At 41.4% G+C, this 23,411-nt stretch overlaps 1 protein-coding gene and 1 long non-coding RNA gene across 11 annotated transcripts in view; one reads left to right on the top strand and one right to left on the bottom strand.

Annotated features, from left to right (window-relative positions):
- The window catches only part of TTK (TTK protein kinase), a 49,957-nt gene extending 44,333 nt beyond the window's left edge, over nt 1-5,624 (bottom strand). For 9 of the 10 annotated variants that reach the window (XR_009495792.1, XR_003036237.2, XR_003036238.2 and 6 more), the window contains exons 1-5: nt 5,476-5,624; nt 4,193-4,333; nt 1,209-1,431; nt 748-854; nt 222-365 (exon numbers count right to left, since the gene is read on the bottom strand). Coding sequence is in view for 7 of the 10 variants with exons in the window: in XM_024996643.2 (XP_024852411.1) it covers nt 222-365; nt 748-854; nt 1,209-1,431; nt 4,193-4,331 (613 nt within the window). In the remaining 3 variants the exon portion in view is untranslated. Of the gene's footprint in view, nt 1-221; nt 366-747; nt 855-1,208; nt 1,432-4,192; nt 4,334-5,475 lie in introns of those variants that run through there. The other variant, NM_001205913.1, reaches the window with a different exon arrangement.
- On the top strand, nt 5,604-8,791 carry LOC132346203 (uncharacterized). Its single transcript, XR_009495970.1, has 2 exons — nt 5,604-6,389; nt 8,496-8,791. It is a non-coding gene; the product is annotated as an uncharacterized lncRNA (long non-coding RNA).
- Nucleotides 8,792-23,411: the final 14,620 nt, after the last annotated feature.

The raw sequence follows: 23,411 nt of genomic DNA, 5'->3' as shown, positions 1-23,411 counted from the left end.
TAATGTGTTACTAATTAGTTTGAGTAGGGGGAAAAAAAATGCCAGTAAGAGAGTAATGACTTTGTTACTTCTGCAAGTCTCACCGCCTTTACATCTAAAACTTAATCTTAGACTTTGATCATTCTAAATAAACAATATTTTTCTATAGAATATTATCCTGAATCCTTTTTTGGCAGGACTAAACACCACAGAAAAGTATTAGCACACACAAACATATTTACCAGATAAACTCTTCCTTTCCTCCTCTGAAAGCAGCTGCTTTTTCTGAAGGTTCAAATTCTGAATGGCAATTTCCAGCATTTCAAGTGGCGCTGCTCCACATTCCACAGCTTTATGAAGAAGTTGCTTACTTTTTTTGAAATTACCTAACAAAGTAAAAAATAACAGTCATTTTAATGCAGCAACCTTTACTCCTCAGATACATATTCTTTGAACCTAGGAAAAAAATTTTAAAGTCTCAGGCAAAAATATTTATTCCAAGGCTCACACATTTTATTTATAAGCAAACAAGCAATTTCTCACTTCTGGTAACAATTCATGTCGAACAGTTTAACTTGTGTAATGTGCAAGTGAAACTGGTATAACAAATATTTCGTACACTTACATTCAGGTAGCATCCTTCCCTGAATTTTCATCTGATCAACTTTCACGCCTTTTGCCTCATTATTTCTATTTCACACACATGATTTAAATTACAATAGGAAGTTATCTTTTACTTAAAATCTGGACTTGACATTTTCAGATTACCTTGTGATAGTTCAAACTGTGCAAAAGATATATGCACGAAAGCAAATTTCTTGCAGTTTGCTCTGGCCATTTGGAAGTAGTCACGTGCATCGTCTGGCTCTTGAATACTGAAATAAAGATTTCAGAGTTAAGTTTTAAGAAAAAGAACACAGTTGCCTGTTTGATAACTCCTCATCCTATTTTCCAGAAGACACAGAATATTGTTTTCTGTCTGTAAAATTAAATAAGTTAATTTTTAAATTTTTTTAGGTGGAGTCTAGAGTATGTAATTTTTGTGGAAATATGTACATTGTAAAGAAAGTTTACAAGTTCACTTGTTAATTATAAACAAAAAGACTTGGTAAAAAAAATATTAAATTTACAAGTAGTTCTGACAACATGTTTTCATTTTACCTTTTGGTGATGTAGTTTTGTATTATGTAATGTAGTTAGCTGAATACAGTTAAAATGCTAATACTTACGCTTTTAGTTCAGCAAATCTCACTTGAATCCTAGCAAAACTCTCATTTTGGCCATATTTATCTGGAGGAAGTGCTTCAATTGCTTGGTTGTAACGACCAATCAATTTATTTAAAAGGGCATCATTTAAAGGGACACTGTTTTTCTCCAGTTTGAGCAACAAATTCAACCAATCCTCTGGGTTGTTTGCCATCATCATTATTTGGTTAACAGTTCCTGAGTTATCTGAATAAGGGACAAAATATAGCAAAAAATGAAAGTCAAAAAACAAATACCAAATTGCACTTTTCTTTCAAATTACAGGTAATCATTTATACTCTCAGTACAAATGCACACAAACTCGTTAAAATATTTTTTAAACTTTAACAATTCATGTAAATATAAACATTTACTGAGTATATATCTTTTAAGAGGGTATGTTTTACTGTAAAAAGCTGCATATTTTGAAGAAAAGAGAATTTGGAAATGTTTATGAGTAGCTTTAAAATACCATATGCAGTCTAAGAAAGCTATCCTGTAGCAGCCTAATTTTATTTTAGCATCCTAACAAGTCAAAGAAAACCTAAGCCTCTCCTACCACCACCAGTACCAACTTTCCTGGAAAATTCTTCATCAATGACTTATTAAAAATTTAGAAACATATGGTCCTAGCCCTAACATAACCTTCTTTACAACCTTATCCATCCAATATTATCTCCATATTCCTCAATTTACTTTTCAATCAATCAAAACCAGTTTACAGAAGATAAGCAACTCATATGGTCATTGTCTTCTCCTTGCAAGTTACCCACGTTTCTCCATAATTTTCACATTGTAATTTATTTTTAATTTTCTTTGGTGTTAACAGATTTTAAAAGACAACATGATTTAATGTCAGTGTCCTTGTCAGGTTACTTTAGTCATTACTAAACATTATTAAATTTAGAGAAACTTATCATCCCTTCTATTAGTTTCAGTTACCTTCAACGAGGGCTAAATATTTGCTTTTACAAACAAAATTACTGCTTTTGCTTTTTACTAAAACAGATTCAGAACTCTGTTTTTACCCATAATCTATTCTGATCTTAACTTCACTTTCCAGTTTCATTTCCCATCACTTCCCTAACAAATTTGTCTTCAAGTTTTCTTAAAAAGTCTTTAAAAATGCAGATGTATTTCTCATGCACTGTGCTCTCTCTGTTCAGAACTTCCTGTCTCTATTATGTCAGCAGTCATTTGAGCTAAACATGCATTACGATGCAGCATGGTAAATAGGTAAATTCTTCTCATCTAGAAACCAGGTTTAACCTTACTCGGTATTATAATGTGTTACATCCCACTTATCAACATGTTACATATTCACAGTTTTGAGCAAGCTAAGGGTTTTAAATAAAGACTCATCTACCCTGTTGTAAATAAGCTTTATTGTTAAGTCATGTCCGACTCTTTTGTGACCCCATGGACTGTAGCCCACCAGGCTCCTCTGTCCATGGGATTTCCCAGGCAAGAATACTGGAGTACGTTGCCATTTCCTTCTCCAGGGGATCTTTCTGACCCGGGGATCGAATTCACATCTCCTGCATTGGCAGGCAGATTCTTTACCACTGAGTCACCAGGGAAGCCATAACCTTCAATGGTGCTACTTAAATACACAAAATAAAGTATGTGTTTATTCTATCACCATTAAAAAATTTGCTTAACACCAAAATGATAAGTTCCTAAGTTGTTTCAAGGAATATGACCTGCCATTTTGACTATTTATATGGATAGGTTTTTGCCTTTGCTTTCCAATCCTTCATCCATTGAATGGTTACTATAAATAAAACAAAACTTATCTAAAGGTGACTTTTTCAACAACCTAATATAAAGAGTTCAGCTTCTGAGCTAATACTTTTCATAAAACTAGGACATTAAACTTTGGGTATTTTCACTCATTCATCATTCAAAAAATATTTTAAGTACCCACTACTTGCCAGGAACCATTCTTAGTTCTGTAGATAGAGCACCACTGATAAAAACCATGCCCTCATGGAGCTCACATCCTAGTGGAGTAGACAGACAACAAATGAGTAAAGGAGATATGACATGAACTTGGGCAAACTCAGTGAGATGGTGAGGGACAGGGAAGCAGTCCACGGGGTAGCGAAGAATTGAACATGACTTGGTGACTGAACAACAACAAAGGAGATATGAGGCGACTACTGCAGTGGAGAAAAATAATACAGTAGGTTGCTATTTTAAATAGGTGGGTTAGGACCTACCTTATAGCAAGCAGAATTCTGCTCAATATTATGCTGCAGCCTGGACGGGAGGGGAGTTTGAGAGAAAAAGGATACATGTGTATGTGTGGCTAAGCCCTTTTGCTGTCCACCTGAAACTATCACAACATTGTTAATCAGCTATACCCCAATTCAAAATAAAAAAGTTTAATTAAATAAATAAATGGATTAGAGAGGGCCTTGCTGAGAAGACATTTGAGCAAAAACCTGAAGAAGGTTTAAGAGTGGGCAGAGAGCAAGAACAAAGGTACTGGGGTAGGGGTTGGTCCGCCACACAGGAGACACAGTAGGGAAGCTGCTCCCGCTGAAACAGAACGAGCAAAGGAGAACAGGCAAGAAAGGCTGGGAGAGTGCTGGGAGAGTAACAGAAAGGTTCTTCAAATCATATACTGTGTGGTTAGCCTTACATTTATACACTGTTTTATTAAGGTGTAATTAGTGAGGCTTTCTCAGATTGCAGCAAAATGTGGGGGGGGGGAAGGAGTACCTATTGATGGCAAGCATATGAGCAGAAATGACAGCTGCCAACAATGGAAGAGGAAGAAAACCACCTTTGAGCACACTGTAATAAATAGTGTTGTTTCCTTTTTTAAGAAAGTGGAAAATTGTGGAACTATTTTCACACAAAAGGATTAAAACATAAAATGTTTGTGCTGTCATTGGTGAGCATCAATCAGTTAACAGTTCCTTCCTCTACCTCAGAGGGCACTCAAAACAACGCAACTCACCTGTAGTATCAGTGGAGGCTTTAGTCAAGCTTAGCTCGTCAGTAAGATCTTCATTTTTAAATTTATTTTTAATATCTCTCATTTTGTTCATTATGGAATCAATTGTCAACTCTTTGCCACTTAACTCCTCAGCCTCCATTTCTAAGGAAAAAAAATAATCGAACTATTCATAATTCCTACTTTGACTAGCATTTAAAAAAAAGATGTTGCAACTAGCCTTTCAGAACCCAGGAGACTAAAACATTAGTTAAATGAACACATTTCAACACAGATATTATCAGGGTGGTATTTGGGAAGCTATGTGCACAAAAACAATTGCATGTCTTTGTAATCTGTCCAGCAAGGTTTCCAACAGGTAAGTATTCAGTACACTCCTTCTTTCCACCAGAACTTCAAAAAGGCATTGCACAACAGGGAAGTTGCTGCCCCCTTTCAAACTTTTTTCTATGCCTTCCTTTCACTCTTTTTCCATAATTATTTTCTCTGGGCCATCTGCAAATTCAGTCTTTTTTTTTAAAAAATGTGATAGTATATTTGCTTGGATTCTGGTAGAAACATATAGGCATAAAAAATCCTCTCGACAATGATAAAAACCATTCCTTTATTCACCTGCTTTATGTCAGTAAACTTGCACGTTGCAAGTGGTTACAAAGCAGAATACATACAACATCACAGCCCTTTATTCACAAATGGGATATCAGCAGGCTTATTCTTCTGTATATCTGGCAGAAAGGTGATGTGCTACCTTAATCATTCCCATACCGAGAATCTACAGTATTTGTACAGTACTGATTACTTATTCCATCTCCACGGTGTTGATGTTTGTTTAGTCCACAAAGAGTCCGCAGCCTTTCTTCCCGTCAATGTCATCTTTGTGATGATTCTCACACCCATCAATCCAGTAACCCAGGGTCACTGATATCAACGCCGCCCCCGACCTCGAGTATAGTTAATGAAAAGAAGCGACAAAGCGGGTGCCTGGTATCACCCCCTGAAGCCAGGCCCCAAAGGTAACTGTCAGAACCACGGCCACCGGCTCCTCTCCCGGTTCTAAAACACCACACAAGAAGAGGAGTCTCCCGCAGAGGCCCTAGCAGGCCCCTTCTCCCAGCCAAGTCCATACATCTACCTCTCGCCTCCTGAGTCCTAGACAAATAAACCGCCGGCACTAACAGGAGGACCGGCGGGGGACAGCGGGCCCGTCCCTCCCCCTCCGGCCTGTGAGCCGCACCCCACATCCTCTGCCAGGCTCGGGGACCTCCCGCCTCGTCACCACAGCTCACCGGCCCGCGCGGCTCGGCTCAAGCGCCCACAGACCCCGGCCGCCTCCGCCCCTCCGTTCGCCGCCAAGGTAGGCCTCTCCACGGAAAAGCGGAGCTGAGAAGAAAAGATGGAAACTCCAGCCCCTCTCCACACACACGTTTGAATTTCCCCGCCGCTACCGACGCGGTCGCCTATTGGCCAGTGCTGGCCACGTGAAAGCATCTGCTGTGATTGGTTGGTGCGCGCAGGCACCGCCCCTTTTTTTGCGACCGGAACGTCCCTCGCGGCGGGGGTCTTCCGCTCTGACTCCACCGGCTCCGCGCCCCGGAAGTTCGAGGAGCGGATAGACCAGCTTTCCGGCACCTTCCGGTTTAAAAACCAGGCCAGGGTTTTGCCCCAGAAGGAACCACTCCCGAGCCGAGTTAGCCGGTGAGAGGGAGATAGGCGCTGGCTGACGCTGCTCTCAGCATCAGGACCTTAAAGGTGCCTGGTGAGTCGGCCTTTTTCCGCCCCCTCCGCCTCCTCACTTATTGGTCCTTCAGGGTCCTTGGTGCCGGAGGATGTGGTAGGGGAGGGTCGTTCGCAGTGCCTTCAGCCCTGCCGCCAGCTCAAAAGTCTCAGTGCTTTTTGTCCTTGAGTTTCCACTAAACTTAGTCCTTCCACTGTCTTTAAATGACGCTTTGCCTTGTCTTTAAGCCAAGGTTCTTCCATTCTGTCAGAATTCAGCGCAGAACACACACGCCCATCGAGATTCTACGCCTGAACTCGCCTTAGCAGCCTCCCTTCTCCCCTCCGAGCCTGTCCCACTTTAGAGCTCAAGTGCCCTCCGCGAGGGCTGGCTTGGCTGCTAAGTGCCTTTGCGGTAGGAGGCAATGCTTTCTCTCCTTTTTGGAAACGAGATGCCTGTTGTACCAGCAGAATGACATGCTCTATGGTAGGAGAAATTGGTCGGTTTTGTGTACGTGAAAGAAACTTAACTGCAGCTGTCCGTTGTTAACGCCAAAGCTTGTCTTTTGAACCCTCGCGTTCTCAGCTCTTGACTAGCCACTCGGCCAGCCTGAAAGCCCTTCCTTACTGACTGCATTTTTTTTAATACCTTCTGGCTCTGTATTTTTGTTTCATCAGAGCAAAATGATTTACTGTATCTGGTTGGCTCATCCCTGCCTTTGCATTGTTGAGTCCAGCACCTGCTTTTGCTGCTGCTGCTATTGCAGGGAAAAGCCAATCTGTTGGAACTGTCTTTGACTTGCTTTTCCTTGCTTTTGTTATTATAATCATACATAATGGCTTACCTCAGAGAATCATGCCCTTCTGCCTGTTAAAATGCCTTTGTTCAGAGACCTGTCCACCTCTAGATGGCAGGAAGGAGGAACATATACCCTGCCTGAGGCCTCCCATTCTAGGAGACAGCTGCAAGATTAATGGCTTTTTTATTTTGTTTCCTCACCTCCCCCCATCTCTGATCAATAAAAGAACCTGGTATCCAAACCCCAAGATGGTTATTTTGAGATATTAGTCTGCCATCTTCTCTGTCCGTCAGCTCTCAGAATAAAGTTGTATTCCTTGTCTCATCCCCCTCCTCTGCAATTCATTGGCCTGTTGTAAAGCGAGCAGAGCGAGCTTAGACAAGATAACTTGTTTAGTCCCTAAGTCGTGCCTTATTCTTTTGTGACCCCACAGACTGTAGCCCGCAAGGCTCCTCTGTCCATGGGATTTCCCAGGCAAGAATACTGGAGTGGGTTGCTGTTTCCTTCTCCAGGGGAATCTTCCCAACCCAGAGATCCTGTCTCCTGCCTGGCAGGTGGATTCTTTACCAATGAGCCACCAGTTTTTGTGGAGCTCTTGGACCCAATCCCCAAACTTGCATTTTTCTGAAAATACTACTGCTAACACTTTACAGTGATAGATAGCCTCCACTCTTACATTTTAAAATACCATCTACACATTAATGACTCCCAAATATATTACTCCAGCAGACCTCTCTCCCCTGAACCCCAGATTCATATCCACTGCCTAGTTACCATGTCAATGTAAGGTAGATATTATAGATATTTTAAACTCAAATGTTCAAAATAGCCCCTAATCTCCCCACTCTCAATCTACTTCTTACAAAATCTTCTCTGTACAAGACATTCATAATTTTTTTTTAAGCCCAAAACTTTGGTGTCATTCCCAATCCCACATCTAATCCATAGGCAGATTGTGTCAAGTCTAACAAGGTAATGTTGGAATCCTACCACTTTTCTCCACCTCCACTACTACTGCCCTAGTCTGAGACACCTTCACCACTCACCTGGTTATAGTAGTAGCCTCCTGGCTGGTTTCCTTGCTTCTGCCCTCACTTCAGTTTGTTCTCCAGGAGAGCAGAGTCAACTTCAGTGAGGACATGTCACTCCTTTGCTGGGCTTCCCTGGTGGTTCAGACGGTGAAGAATCTGTCTGCAATGCAGACACCGGGATTTGATCTGTGGGTCAGGAAGATCTGGAGGAGAGCATGGCTACCAACTCCATTATTCTTGCTTGGAGAATTCCATGAACAGAGGAGCCTGGTGGGCTATAGTCCATGGGATTGCAAAGAGTCAGACACAACTGGGCAACTAACACTTCCACTTCAGAGCTCAGAATAAATGTCAAAAGTCCTTACAATGATCTGGAGCTGTACTATTTACTATGGTAGCCATTAGCCACATAGGGCAATTGAGCCCTTGAAATATGGCTATTGCAACTGAGGAACTAAGTTCCTTAAGTAATTAATTTTAATTTAAAAACTGATAGTGCAATTATTGGAAGAATTTTAAGTGTATTGGAACCACCAGAGGATGTTAGTCTACTTTTTCAACTGTAAATTTTGTGAGCTCTCAATTCAGATACAGTACTTCCAAAGAGTTTAATTTGTGCTGTGAGTATACACACTAGATTTTGAAGATTTGTATGAAAAAAATAATGTAAAATAATAGATAATTTTAAAAATATTGATTACAGTTTGAAATGATATTTTGATATATTGTCTTAAAATACATTGTTAAAATTAATATCCCCAGTCACAGACCAGAGGACACTAAGAAGATTTGCCAAATAAAAACAAGGAGGTATTATGGATTGGATCCTGGAACAAAAAGTGGACATGAATGGAAAAACTGATGGAATTCAAGTAATAAGTAACTAAGGCTTAGTTAATAGTAATGTGCCAGTGTTGGTTTCTTAATTTTGACAAAGGTACAACAGTATAGAAGATCTTAATAGAGAAATGGAGAGAGGCATGTACGTCAATTCTCTGCACTACCTTTACAACTTCTGTGTAATCAAAAATTATTCCAAAATAAAAAAATTCTTAAAATTAAGAATTCTTTTCAAAGGAAAGGAGGGAGAACTTAAGAATATATTTGAAGGGAGTATGGCCTCAAATTGTTCAAATATGGTAAAGGCTATAAACCAGCAGATCAAAGAAGCTCAACAAATCCCAAGCACAAGAAACTTAATAAAAGTTACATGTAGGCACATGATTAGATTGCTCAAGACTAGTGACAAAGTCTTAAAAAACAACCAGAGAGAAAAAACACATATAGAAGAAGAATCATAAAGTTAATAGAAGACTTCTTATCGAAAACAACATAAGCCCAGAGACAATGGAGCAATATCTTTAAGATCAAACAAACCTGAGATACATGGCAGATTTGACTCCACACTGCTGCCATAAAGCAAATACTGCAATAAAGTAAGTCACATAATTTTTTGATTCTCAGTGCATACAAAACACATACAAACTATTAAATATGGAATAGCATTATGTCTAAAATATGTACAAAGTAATTAAAATACTTTATTGCTAAAAGTAATAACAATCAGTCATCTGAGCCTTCAAAAAATCATAACCTTTTTGCTGCTTGAGGGTCTGGCCTTAATGTTGAGGCTGCTGGCTGTTCAGGGTGGTTTGCTGAAGATTGGGATGACTATGGCAATTTATTAAAATAAGACAGGGAAGTTTGCTAAATGAATTGACTCTCGCTTGAGTGAATGGTTTCTCTGTTCTCTGCATTATCTGCATGCAATGCTGTTTGTTAACATTTTACCCACAGAACTTCTTTGAAAATTGAAGTGGGTCTTCTCAAGTCCTGCAACTGCTATTTCAAATAAGCTGATGTAACACTCTCTGTTGTCAGACTTCCCTGGTGGTCCAGTGGCTAAGACTCCATGCTCCCAATGCAGGGGCCCAGGTTCAATCCCTGATTAGGGAACCTGATCTCACATGCTGCAGCTAAAGAGCCTGCATGCCACAACTACAATCCAGTGCAGCTAGATAAACAAACAAACAAATAGGGTGCTAATGAGTGTGGGGCTTCTTTTAAAAATAAACAAACACTCTTGTCATTTCAACCATCTTTAATAACATCTCAACCAGAAGTAGATTTCATCGCAAGAAACCACTTTATTTGCTCATCCTTATGAAGCTAGTTTTATCCAAGTTTTATCTTGAAGTTGCAGCAATTCTGCCACATCTTCATACTCCACTTCTAATTCTTGCTCTCTTATTATTTCTACCACTTCCGTAGTTATATCTTCCACTGAAGTTGTGAGTCTGTCAAAGTCATCCATGTGAGTTGGAATCACTTCCAAACTCCTGTTAATGTTCATATTCTGACCTCTTTGCTGAATCATGAATATTCTTCTTGACATCTACAATGATGAGTCCTTTTCAGAAGGTTTTCAATTCACTTTACCCAGATCCATCAGAGGAGTCATTCTCTATGGCAACTACAGCCTTATGAAGTGTATTTCTTACCCACAGACCTGCGCCTAAGACTTCTGAAAATAAGACTCGAAAGTCAAAATAACTCCTTGATTCACAGGCTGCAGAATGGATGTTGTGTTAGCAGGCATGAAAACAACAGTAAGTTAATTTCACATCTCTATCAGCTCTTGGGTGACCAAGTGCATTGTCAATGAGCAGTAAAATTTTGAAAATCTTTTTTTTCTGAGCAGTAGATCTCAACAGTAAGTTACAGATATTTTAGTAAACCTTGTTGTAAATAGATGTGCTATCATCCAGGCTTTGCTGTTCCATATATAGAACACAGGCAGAGTAGATTTAGCATTATTCTTAACAGCCCTAGGATTTTCAGAATGGCAAGTAAGCACTGGCTTCAACTTAAAGTCACCAGCTGCATCAGCCCCTAACAAGAGAGTCAGCCTTTGCTTTGAAGCATTGAAGAGACATTGACTTTTCCTTTCTAGCTATGAAATTCCTAAATGGCATCTTTTTCCAATAGAATGCTGTTTCATTTACGTAGAACATCTGTTTTTTAATGTAGCCACCTTTATTCATCATCTTAGCTAGATCTTCTGGATAACTTGCTGCAGCTTCTAAATCAGCATTTGCTACTTCACTTTGTACTGTGATATTATGGAGACAAGTGTCTTTCCTTAAACCTCATGAACCCACCTCTGCTAGCTTTAATTTTTTGTTCTACAGGTTCCTAACTTCTCTCAACCTTCACAGAATTGAAATAATTAGGGCCTTGTTCTGGATTAGGCTTTGACTTAAAGGAATGTTGAGGCTGGTTTGATATTCTATCCAGACCACTTTCTCTTTAGAGAAAAAGCAGTGAGACTGTTTAAAGCAATAAGACTGTTTTTCTTATCATTCATGTTCACTAGAGCAGCACACTTAATTTCCTTCAAGAACTTTTCCTTTGCATTCATACTTGGCTAACTCTTGGTGCCAGAGGCCTAGCTTTGGTTGCCTCTCTCTGCTTTTGACATGCCCTTCTCACTAAGTTTAACCATTTCTCACTTTTGATTTAAAGTGAGAGACAAGAAATTCATCCTTTCACTTAACTACTCAGAGGCCACTGTAGAGTTACTAATTGCCCTAATTTCAATATCGTTGTGTCTCAGGGAATATGGAGATCCCACAAGAGAGATAGGGGAACTGCTGGTTGGGAGAGTGGCCAGAACACAGATTTATCAATTAATTTTACTATCTTATATAGATGTGGTTCATGGCACCCCAAAACTAGTACAATAGTAACATCAAAGATCACTGATCACAGATTATCATAACACACAGTAATGAAAAAGTTTAAAATATTGCAAGAATTATCAAAATGTGACAGACAAATTTGAAGCAAGCAAATTCTATTGGAAAAATAGTGTCAATACACTTTCTCGATACAGGATTGCCACATACCTTCAATTTACTTAAAAAAAGCAATATCTGTGAAGCACTATAAAATGATGTATGCCTATACTGAAGAGAGACGATTATCAACCTACAGTTGTATAGGCTATGAATATATTTTTCACTATGAAGGAAAAATAAAGATGTTTTCAGACATCCAAAAGTTGAAAGCATTAATCACCAGTAGATTTGTATAATGGCACTCCACTCCAGTACTCTTGCCTGGAAAATCCCATGGACAGAGGAGCCTGGTGGGCTGCAGTCCATGGGGTCGCAACTGAACGACTTCACTTTCACTTTTCACTTTCATGCATTGGAGAAGGAAATGGCAACCCACTCCAGTATTCTTGCCTGGAGAATCCCAGGGATGGGGGAGCCTGGTGGGCTGCCGTCTATGGGGTCACACAGAGTCAGACTCTATTGAAGCGACTTAGCAGCAGATTTGTATAAGAGCTATTAAAAGAAGTCCTTCAGACCAAAAAAATTCTGAATCTACGTAAAAACCAAAAAACACTGAAGATGGTAAATATGAGTACATATAAGACATTTTTCTTACTTTAAAAATCTTTTTAAAATATACAAAGCAAAAAAATAATAACAATAATAACATGTTGTTAGGTTTATACAAAAGAAAAACAAATGACACTAAATGCTCTAAGGCCGGGGGGAGGGAAGGTGTTTTGCTTAAAGTTTTTCTACTTTATGTCAAATGGTATACTATCACTTGTGATAAGTTAAGAATGCATTCTATAAACCTCCACAGTCTACCTCTGTAGCTATTAGCTACAAATAGTTCTTTACCACTTGAAATGTGAATAATCTGAAAGGAAATAGCCTACAAGTGTAAAATGCACATCAGATTTCAAAAGCATAGTGGAAAAAATAATTTAAAATTTCTCATTAATAGTTTAATACTATTATGGGTTGAAATGATAATTTGAATATATTGAATCAGGTTTTTAAAGTATTAAAATTTCACCTGTTCCTTTTAACTTTGCTTAATACAGCTATTAGAAAAATTATAAATTATATATGTGGCTCACATCTCATATCAGATAGTGTTTTTAAAAACTCTAAAGCAGTAAAAACAGTATGAAAAAAACCCTCTAAATTCAGTATAACACTGAAAACCAAGTAAAACTAAATAAGCAGACAAGTAAAATTTATGGCTAATCAGTGAACAAAAGAGGAAAAATCAAAATGTTCAATTAATAAAAAATGAAGCATAAGTCAGGGAGAAAAGACTAAAAAAAGAGAAAATAGAATTAAATCCACTCTATCAATAATTATATTAGGTAAACATGATGCATTAGATATACATGATTAGGTATAATCATTATTATAGGTTATAATAGATTATTATAGATTAGGTACATATTAGGTATACATGATTCATTAGTTATACATGATTAAGTATACATGATGCTGAAGCTGAAACTCCAATACTTTGGCCACCTGATGTGAAGAACTGACTCATTGGGAAATGCCCTGATGCTAGGAAAGACTGAAGGCAGGAGGAGAAGGGGATGATAGAGGATGAGATGGTTGGATGGCATCACCGACTCAATGGACATGAGGTTGAGTAAACTCCGGGAGTTGGTGGTGGACAGCGAAGCCTGGTGTGCTGCAGTCCATGGGGTTGCAAAGACTCGTACATAACTGAGCGACTGAACTGAACTGATACATGATCCAAACTCCCCCTGGAAAGGATAGAGATTTTCATACTGAATAAAGAAGCAAAGCCCAATTATCTGATGCCTACAATAAACCCACTTTAAATATGAAGAAACAAGTAGGATAAAAATAAAAAGTGTAAAATGATATACCATGGCAACACTGCTAAGTGCAGAACTAGAAACACCTAACTTTATAGAGGTCTATGAAAACAGACGTAAGGGTTTTCAATTATTGAGCTCTCTGATCATTTCGGTCTTTGACCACTGATTTAAGATATATTTTGAAAATGTTCTCAGATATGGATCCAGAGCGGGAACTTGTCAGAAGTGAGTACCCCTGTCCTGTGGAAGTCTGCCAGTCTTCATTCTATCCCATTTTCTCTGTCTCTCCTTCAGTTGGCAGCACTTCTGCTGGTATAATCTCATTCTTATTACTGGCTTCAACTGAGATGGCTGATTAAATCTGTTAGTAATCTTCATATGGAGATCCTGTCTAGATACAGGACAGGAACTGGCACTCCTTCAGGACACACTTTCTCATTTTTGCAGTATGGAATTTCTTAACAATTCCCTCAGGAAAGTAAAAATAGAATATAAAAGAATTTAAAATATATTTTAAAAAAATATTTTCAAAGAAAGAAAAGAAAATGAAAAGCAGCAGATGAATTAAAAAAAAATCCCCAAAGGTTAAATAAAAAATAATTTTTAAAAAACCCAAGCAATTCCTTCAAAGTATCTCTCTCCTCTTGCATTCTACTATAAGCAATAAGGAGAACCCCTGCTGCATCTTCACCTTCAAAATTTGTGTAGAAATAACGTCTGCTTAGTATCCAAGGTCATCCCTTGCAAATTCTACCTCTCACAAGGCACTAGAACACAATTCAGCCAAGTTCCTCCTCATTTTATAACACGTGAAGGAAAGTTGCATGGCTCGAGGTAGCCTGGAGTTAAAACTCCCCTCCAGGTCCTCCCCAACATTCTATGCAAAACAAAGAACTCTCTCACCCAAAGAAAAAATGAACTTTAGGATGATTATGCCCAGCTCCCAGCCAGTCCAGCCTCTGGCCGATCTCCAGAACTCCTTGCCCCAGCCATTTAAGGGATAACTACTCTGAACACCCTTGGAGAAGAACAGGCCCCATTAAGACAGTAGCTTTCCACATACATGCCTATATATACTTACTCTTTTCTTGGATAAGCACAGCAGCTCACTAATCTGACTGCTGCCCCTTCTCACCTCATTAAAGGTGATCTGTTCCTGTAAAGTGCTGGTCTCCTTCTTTTTCTGAACCTCACCTTCTAACTCCCTTACCCTACATTTTTGGTGCCGAAACCTGGGAGGTTGAGGTTCCTTCTTGTTCTCCATGGCCAGCATTTTGGAGTGTGGAAGCCTGCCAAGCTCACTTTCCCACCCAGGCTTTCAAGATCTCCTCGAGAGGACGCCCTGTGCCTTCGTGAGCGGTACAAGTCCTGGGTAAGGGCTTTTGGTTTTCCACGTAACCCGAAAAATATTGGCCTCTCTCTCTCTCTGTCTTTCTCTCTCTTCCTCTTTCTACACTTTCTTTTCCATGAGACTGACCAACTCCAGGACAGGGGTCTTTTGCCATTTGAGTGCTTTACATGCAACACTCCACTCAAGCCAGGCCCTAGGTTAAGATAAGATCTGGATGGTGTTCTAGAACAGCCCTAGAACTCAGTCCTCTTTGGGTCCAGGGGACCCCCTGCCTAGGGCCACTCTGTAGTTGATGGGGGACCCTCCATCTTGACACAGAGCTCTCTTCTTATAACTCCTATTGCAACTACAGGTACGACTCAAGCTCCCAATAGAAGCCTCTGCTTGCCTTTCAATTATGGGGTCTGGCCAATCTGTCCCAAAAGATTCCTCTCTGGCCTGTGTTCTCAAAACTCTCAAACCACTCTTACTCACTGAACTCAAAGCTAACCGCTTAAAACAACTCTATACAGATCACTGGCCTGAGTTCGGGACTTTCGATTTCAATATTTTATCAGATCTCAGGAACTTCCTCAAACAGAATGGCAAACGGTCAGAGGTCCCCTATATTCAAGCCTTCTGAGACCTTAAAAGGTGTCCTTCTCTCTACAAAGACTATTCTGCCTATCAAATCCTCCTCTGCTCTCTCTCCACCTCCATTACAAAAGAATCCAAATCAAAAGCCCCTAAAAGGCCCCCTAAACCCTTAGCCCCCAATTTTGACCCAACAAATGAGCCTCCTCCCTACCACCCCAGAAAAAAAGCTTCCAAAGACAAGATTGTATCCTCTAGCCCTTCCTCCTCCAAAACAGAAAGCGATGACTCCAAAACCCCAAAAGAGATTTCCACCCGCCCTCTATCAGCCAGGACCTGAAACAAACACATTTCCTCTCAGAGGTAGCAGGACCGGAGGGCCCTACATGGGTTCATGTGCCTTTCTCAATTTCTGATATGAGCGAATTGAAGAAAAATTGAGATCCTTTTCAGAGAATCCTACTCAATTAAAAAAAAAAAAAATTCCTCTGCCTTACACAAACATATCATTTAACCTAAAATGATCTTTCAGTTCAGTTCAGTTCAGTCGCTCAGTCGTGTCCGACTCTTTGTGACCCCATGAACCGCAGCACGCCAGGCCTCCCTTTTCATCACCAACTCCCAGAGTCCACCCAAACCCATGTCCATTGAGTCAGTGATGCCACCCAACCGTCTCATCCTCTGTCATCCCTTTCTCCTCCCTCCCTCAATCTTTCCCAGCATCAGGATCTTTTCAAATGAGTCAGCTCTTCACATCAGGTGGCCAAAGTAGTGGAGTTTCAGCTTCAACATGAGTCCTTCCAATGAACACCCAGAACTGATCTCCTTTAGGATGGACTGGTTGGATCTCCTTGCAGTCCAAGGGACTCTCAAGAGTCTTCTCCAACACCACAGTTCAAAAGCATCAATCCTTCGGCGCTCAGCTTTCTTCACAGTCCAACTCTCACAGAAAAACCATAGCCTTGACTAGACGGACCTTTGTGGGCAAAGTAATGTCTCTGCTTTTTAATATGTTGTCTAGGTTGGTCATAACTTTCCTTCCAAGGAGTAAGCATCTTTTAATTTCATGGCTGCAATCACCATCTGCAGTGATTTTGGAGCCCAAAAAAATAAAGTCTGACACTGTTTCCACTGTTTCCCCATCTATTTACCATGAAGTGATGGGACTGGATGCCATGATCTTCGTTTTCTGACTGTTGAGCTTTAAGCCAACTTTTTCACTCTCCTCTTTCACTTTCATCAAGAAGCTCTTTAATTCCTCTTCACTTTCTGCCATAAGGGTGGTGTCATCTGCATATCTGAGGTTACTGATATAATCCTAAATGCCACTTTAACCCCTGACTTAAAAAAAGACGGATATGACAGGCAGCCCAGACTCATGCTGATCAGCTCCATAACCAAGATAAGACTAATCCGGTGACTGATGATACAATCTCTTTAACTGAGCCACGGTGGACATATCCAGCAGGTGATGCCAACATCCAGAACCTGCATCATATGATCACCTGTTTGCTAGAAAGAATGTTAAAAAGCTCACACATTCATATTAACTAAGATAAGATTAGGGAAGTGACTCAATAAAAAGATAAAAATCCTGCCCTTTTTCTTTCACAGCTTACTGAGGCAGTCCGAAAATACACTAATCTAGACATTTCCACCCCTGCCGGACTTCTGTACCTACATGTCCAGTTCATAAGCCAGTCAGCCCCGGATATTCACTGAAAACTATGCCAGTTAGAGAAGGGCCCTAAGACCACCCCCCCTCACCCAAAGAGACCTTCTAGAAATAGCCTTCAAGGTATTCAATAATAGAGAGGAAGAGGCTAAGAGAAAAAGACCATGAGAGAAAAGCTAAATATGCCTTTTTGGTGGCAGCAATTAAGATCAGCCCAGCCCAAGTCATCCCAGACTGAAACTTAAGAGCCCCCCATCCCCGGGCCCTGCTTCTGATGCAACCAGTCAGGACACTGGACAAAGACATGTCCTAACCCGTGGCCCCCCACAAAAGCATGCCCAGCCTGGGGTCAGCGGGGCCACTGGAAGGTGGACTGTCCCCAGAGATGCCCTGACATGCCTAGAGAGGTCTCCACCTCCCAGACCTGGAGAGTGGAGTGTCCACAGGGACAACCTGGCACCCTGGAGAGATCCCCACTTCACCCCAAACCCCAACCCAACGCTGTGAGTTATTCCAACAATGGGGCCGGTTCCAGCCCCCAGGACTGTGTTCCGGACACAAGCTCGGAACTTAGGGTAGACGGGGTAGTAGCCGGAAAAAAGACCTCCTTTATAGTAGACACTGGAGCGGCTTTCTCTCTCTTAACTTCCTACTCTGGCCCAACTCAGGACTCAGAACTCACTATCGGGGGGTCTCTGGAGTTCCCTTAAGGCCAAAAATCAGGCCTCCATTACTCTGTCAATTTGGAAAATTGGCCCTCATACACTCATTCCTCATAATGCCGAAGTGCCCAATGGCATTCCTAGAGAGAGAGATCTGTTATCCAAATTGGGGGTCTTTATTACCATAAACCGTCCTCTCCTTTGTTCCTTTGATAAGACAACATTAACACATTCTTTTATAATAGTTCCTCAATGCCCAATGACATTGATAGGACATGATCTTCTGACTAAGCTACAAATTTCTATAAACCTCCCATATCAATTCTTTACATCCAAATGGCACCCAAACCCTTGGCCAGCCCTCACTCCCAAAACCTACCCCCTGAACTTCCCCAGATAGATCCTCAGGTCTGGGACACCGAAGCCCCATCAACAGCCAGACACCATTCCCCCATTCAGGTCTTTCTTAAAAATCCCTCTCAAATAATAACCCAAACTCAATATACCCTGACCACAGAATCCCAACAAGGACTTAAACCAATAATCTCCCAACTGCTCAAAGCAAGCCTTTTGCGGCCTATCTGTTCTCCTCATAATACTCCCATACTGGCAGTCAAAAAGAGACCCCACTCCTGACATTTAGTCCAAGATCTTCACAAGGTCAATGAGGCCATAATACCCGTACACCCTGTGGTCACTAATCCCTTCACCCTTCTCTCCCATATTCCCTCTGACACACCCTATTTCATGGTATTGGACCCCAAAGATGCTTTCTTTACTATACCTCTATACCAATCCTCACAGCCCCTATTTGCCTTCACCTTGACAGGACTGGAAAAGGTCAGTTTTCATTCCAATCCCAAAGAAAGGCAATGCCAAAGAATGCTCAAACTACCACACAATTGCACTCATCTCACACGCTAGTAAAGTAGTGCTCAAAATTCTCCAAGCCAGGCTTCAGCAATGCATGAACCATGAACTTCCAGATGTTCAATCTGGTTTTAGAAAAGGCAGAGAAACCAGGGATCAAATTGCCAACATCCGCTGGATCATGGAAAAAGCAAGAGAGTTCCAGAAAAACATCTATTTCTGCTTTATTGACTATGCCAAAGCCTTTGACTGTGTGGATCACAAGAAACTGTGGAAAATTCTTCAAGAGATGGGAATACCAGACCACCTGACCCGCCTCTTGAGAAACCTGTATGCAGCTCAGGAAGCAACAGTTAGAACTGGACATGGAACAACAGACTGGTTCCAAATAGCAAAAGGAGTACATCAAGGCTGTATATTGTCACCCTGCTTATTTAACTGATATGCAGAGTACATCATGAGAAACACGGGGCTGGAAGAAGCACAAGCTGGAATCAAGATTGCTGGGAGGAATATCAATAACCTCAGATATGCAGATGACACCACCCTTATGGCAGAAAGTGAAGAGGAAAGCCTCTTGATGAGAGTGAAAGAGGAGAGTGAAAAAGTTGGCTTAAAGCTCAACATTCAGAAAACGAAGATCATGGCATCTGGTCCCATCACTTCATGGCAAATAGATGGGGAAACAGTGAAAACAGTGTCAGACTTTATTTTTGGGGGGCTCCAAAATCACTGCAGATGGTGATTGCAGCCATGAAATTAAGACACTTACTCCTTGGAAGAAAAGTTATGACCAACCTAGATAGCATATTCAAAAGCAGAAACATTACTTTGCCAACAAAGGTCTGTCTAGTCAAGGCTATGGTTTTTCCAGTGGTCATGTATGGATGTGAGAGTTGGACTGTGAAGAAAGCTGAGCGCCGAAGGATTGATGCTTTTGAACTGTGGTGTTGGAGAAGACTCTTGAGAGTTCCTTGGACTGCAAGGAGATCCAACCAGTTCATTCTAAAGGAGATAAGTCCTGAGTGTTCCTTGGAAGGAATGATGCTAAAGCTGAAACTGCAGTACTTTGGCCACCTCATGCAAAGAGTTGATTCATTGGAAAAGACTCTGATGCTGGGAGGGATTGGGGGCAGGAGGAGAAGGGGACGACAGAGGATGAGATGGCTGGATGGCATCACCGACTCAATGGACATGAGTTTGAGTAAACTCCGGAAGTTGGTGATGGATAGGGAGGCCTGGCGTGCTGGAATTCATGGGGTCGCAAAGAGTCGGACACAACTGAGCAGCTGAACTGACCTGAACTGGATAGATCCAGACACATATCAATCTCAACAATTAACTTAGACTGTTTAACCACAGGCGTTTAGAGATAGCCCTCATTTTTTTCAGTCAAGCCCTCCAAAGAGACCTACAAACTTTAGACCTAGGCTCTACTACCTTACTCCAGTATGTAGACGATTTATTTTCCTCTCACCATAACTGCCTAGTCCATACTGCAACAGTATTAAATGCCCTAGACAACTGGGGCTACAGAGTCTCATTCTCCAAAACACAAACTGCTTCCACCACTGTCAATTACATAAAATTACTTCTCATTCCCACATCCAAAATAATCCCAACTCAGAGATTTCGAGCCTTGAAACAGACCCTCAGGCCCCAAACCAAGAGAGAACTTCTTTCTCTATTAGGTCTATTAAACTTCTTCCAAATATAGGTCCCAAATTTTGCCCTCCATGCAAAACGTCTCTACCAAGCTACTTGAAAAAACTCAGATGAACCCTTATTGGCCCCCACCTCTCTCCACACCCCTATACAGACTCTTATCAAACATTTACTACAGGCCCCTTCTCTTTACCTACCTGATTACACCAAGCCTTTTTCCCTTTTTGTACATTTTCAACAAGGACATGCTTTAAAGTTTCTGTGCCAAAAAAGGGGAGACATATGGGGCCTGTAGCTTACTTATCAAAACAACTCGATCTGATCACGCTCAGATGGCCACCTTGTCTCCAGGCCTTAGTTGCAACCACCCTCTTAATACCTGAAGCCCAAAAACTAACCCAAAATGCTCCTCTAAATATACACTCACATCATTCCTACAAAGATTTACTCTCTCATCGGGCTTTCCTTTCTCTGCCCCCTGCTCAACTACAGATCTTCCACACACCACTCCTCGACCCATCCCTTTCTTTTATGCCTTGTAAACCTCTTAATCCTGCTAGCTTACTCCCTACTCCAGATCCAGAAACAGAACACCTATTTCATGACTGTGTTCAGACCTTAGATATGACACTTAATCCCTTTGAACATATAACTGATCAGCCCCTTAATGACCCCAAAGTCCCATCCTGGTTCATAGATGGCAATGCCCAAAAACAAGCCCCATTTGGGGCTGGATATGCTATAGTTCAGGGACAGCCCAACAAAGTTATCCCCCCTCACCTCATCAAGCCAGCCACACTCCCAGCTCACACATCCTCACAACAGGCTAAACTGATAACTCTTACATAAGCTTTGACCCTAGCCAAAGACCAAAAGATAAACACTTACACTGACTCCAAATATGCCTATAACATATTACATTCTAACATTATAATCTGGAAAGAGAGGAGATTGCTCACTCAGAAGGGCATACCTATTCTCAATGCTTCTTTTATTTCTGAACTCCTCCATGCGGCTCAGTTCCCAAAACAAGCTGCTGTAATACATTGCCGGAGACATCAGCTACATAGTCCTACCTCCTTTTATAACAGTGTAACAGATCACGACACAAAACGGCAGACCACCTCTGTTAGTCCTGTCTTTCAGTTCAGTTCAGTTCAGTCGCTCAGTCGTGTCCGACTCTTTGCGACCCCATGAATCACAGCACGCCAGGCCTCCCTGTCCAACACCAACTCCCAGAGTTTCACTCAGACTCACGTCCATCGAGTCAGTGATGCCATCCAGCCATCTCATCCTCTGTCGTCCCCTTCTCCTCCTGCCTCCAATCCCTCCCAGCATCAGAGTCTTTTCCAATGAGTCAACTCTTCGCATCAGGTGGCCAAAGTACTGCAGTTTCAGCTTTAGCATCAGTCCTTCCAAAGAAATCCCAGGGCTGATCTCCTTCAGAATGGACTGGCTGGATCTCCTTACAGTCCAAGGGACTCTCAAGAGTCTTCAACACCACAGTTCAAAAGCATCAATTCTTCAGTGCTCAGCCTTCTTCACAGTCCAACTTTCACATCCATACATGACAACAGGAAAAACCATAGCCTTGACTAGACAGACCTTTGTTGGCAAAGTGATGTCTCTGCTTTTGAATATGCTATCTAGGTTGGACATAACTTTCCTTCCAAGGAGTAAGCATCTAGCCCAAACTAATGAGCCTAACATCCACACATTACTTTCATATTTACTTTCCCTTTTCCACCCCTCTGCAAAAGTACTTAAGGCTTTCCTTCAGAACTTTATTAAACTGATTAAGGACGATGTGACTTATTTAAATAATCTGACCCAAACTTATACCATTTGTCAATGGACAAATCCTAATTCTAACATTTGCCCCCCTCCTTTCCCCACCCGCCAAATTCACAGACATCTTCCCACACAAGACTGGCAGATAGATTTCACCCACATGCCACCTGTAAAAAGGGTTAGACTTCTCCTAGTCTTTGTAGATACATTTTCTAGATAGATTGAAGCTTTCTCGACTACTAACAAACGAGTCCCTACTGTGGCTCAGCTTATTCTTACTGAAATCCTCCCAAGGTTTGGAATGCCTGCCTCCCTCCAGTCTGACAACTGTCCTGAATTCACATCCCAAATCACCCAAACTATTGCACGAGCCCTTCAAGTTACTTGGAGGTTTCACATTCCTTATCATCCCCGGTCTTCCAGTAAGGTTGAGAGAGCCAACCGAGTCCTAAAAGAAACTCGGACCAAATTAACAGTCGAACGTCATCAAGACTGGACTAAACTCCTCCCTTTAGCCCTCTTAAAGGTCCTGCCGCTGCTGCTGCTAAGTCGCTTCAGTCGTGTCCAACTCTGTGCAACCCCATAGACAGCAGCCCATCAGGCTCTACCGTCCCTGGGATTCTCCAGGCAAGAACACTGGAGTGGGTTGCCATTTCCTTCTCCAAAGCATGAAAGTGAAAAGTGAAAGTGAAGTTGCTCAGTTGTGTCCAACTCTTCGCAACCCCATGGACTGTAGCCTACCAGGCTTCTCCATCCATGGGATTTTCCAAGCAAGAGTACTGGAGTGGGGTGCCATTGCCTTCTCCGCTTAAAGGTCTAGGCCTTACCAAAAAATACCCTTAAATATCAGTCCATTTGAGGCCATGTATGGGAGGCCCATAATACCTTTGGGTCTTCCCCCTTCCCAAGACAGTCCCAAACTGCCTTCCCACCTTCCTTTGCCTTTACTTGCCCAGATACGAGATGCCCTTTGACAACATATGGATAACTTACTCCCTCGACCACACCCCAATCTTCCATACCCATCCCTTCAAATAGGAGACAAAGTCAATATGACAGTTCAGTCCCACTCAGATCTAACCCTCAAATGACAAGGACCCTACACAGTAATTCTGCTGACCCCTACCACTACAAAATTAAATCACCCCTTGGGTATACATCACCCGGTAAAAAAAAGAAATAAAGGTTATACAGCCCAACGATGAAAATGCTTGCCAGATTAATACTTATCAAGTTTCTCACACAGGCCCTATAACTCTAAAGTTCTCACAGCTTCTACCAGCCCCAACTGGCAACAGATGAGCCTGTCGGTTTCATGGCTGCAGTTATTCCTGGAACAACTTCTGGCAGATATCTGGGTCTCAAGTCCTCAAGGATCCACGCTCAAACACATTGACGATTACATCTCCATCCT

The sequence above is a fragment of the Bos taurus genome, chromosome 9, assembly GCF_002263795.3.
Source record: "Bos taurus isolate L1 Dominette 01449 registration number 42190680 breed Hereford chromosome 9, ARS-UCD2.0, whole genome shotgun sequence".
Classification (NCBI taxonomy): domain Eukaryota; kingdom Metazoa; phylum Chordata; class Mammalia; order Artiodactyla; family Bovidae; genus Bos; species Bos taurus.
Note: the sequence above shows the minus strand (reverse complement) of the source record. Positions and strands in the feature narration are given on the sequence as shown.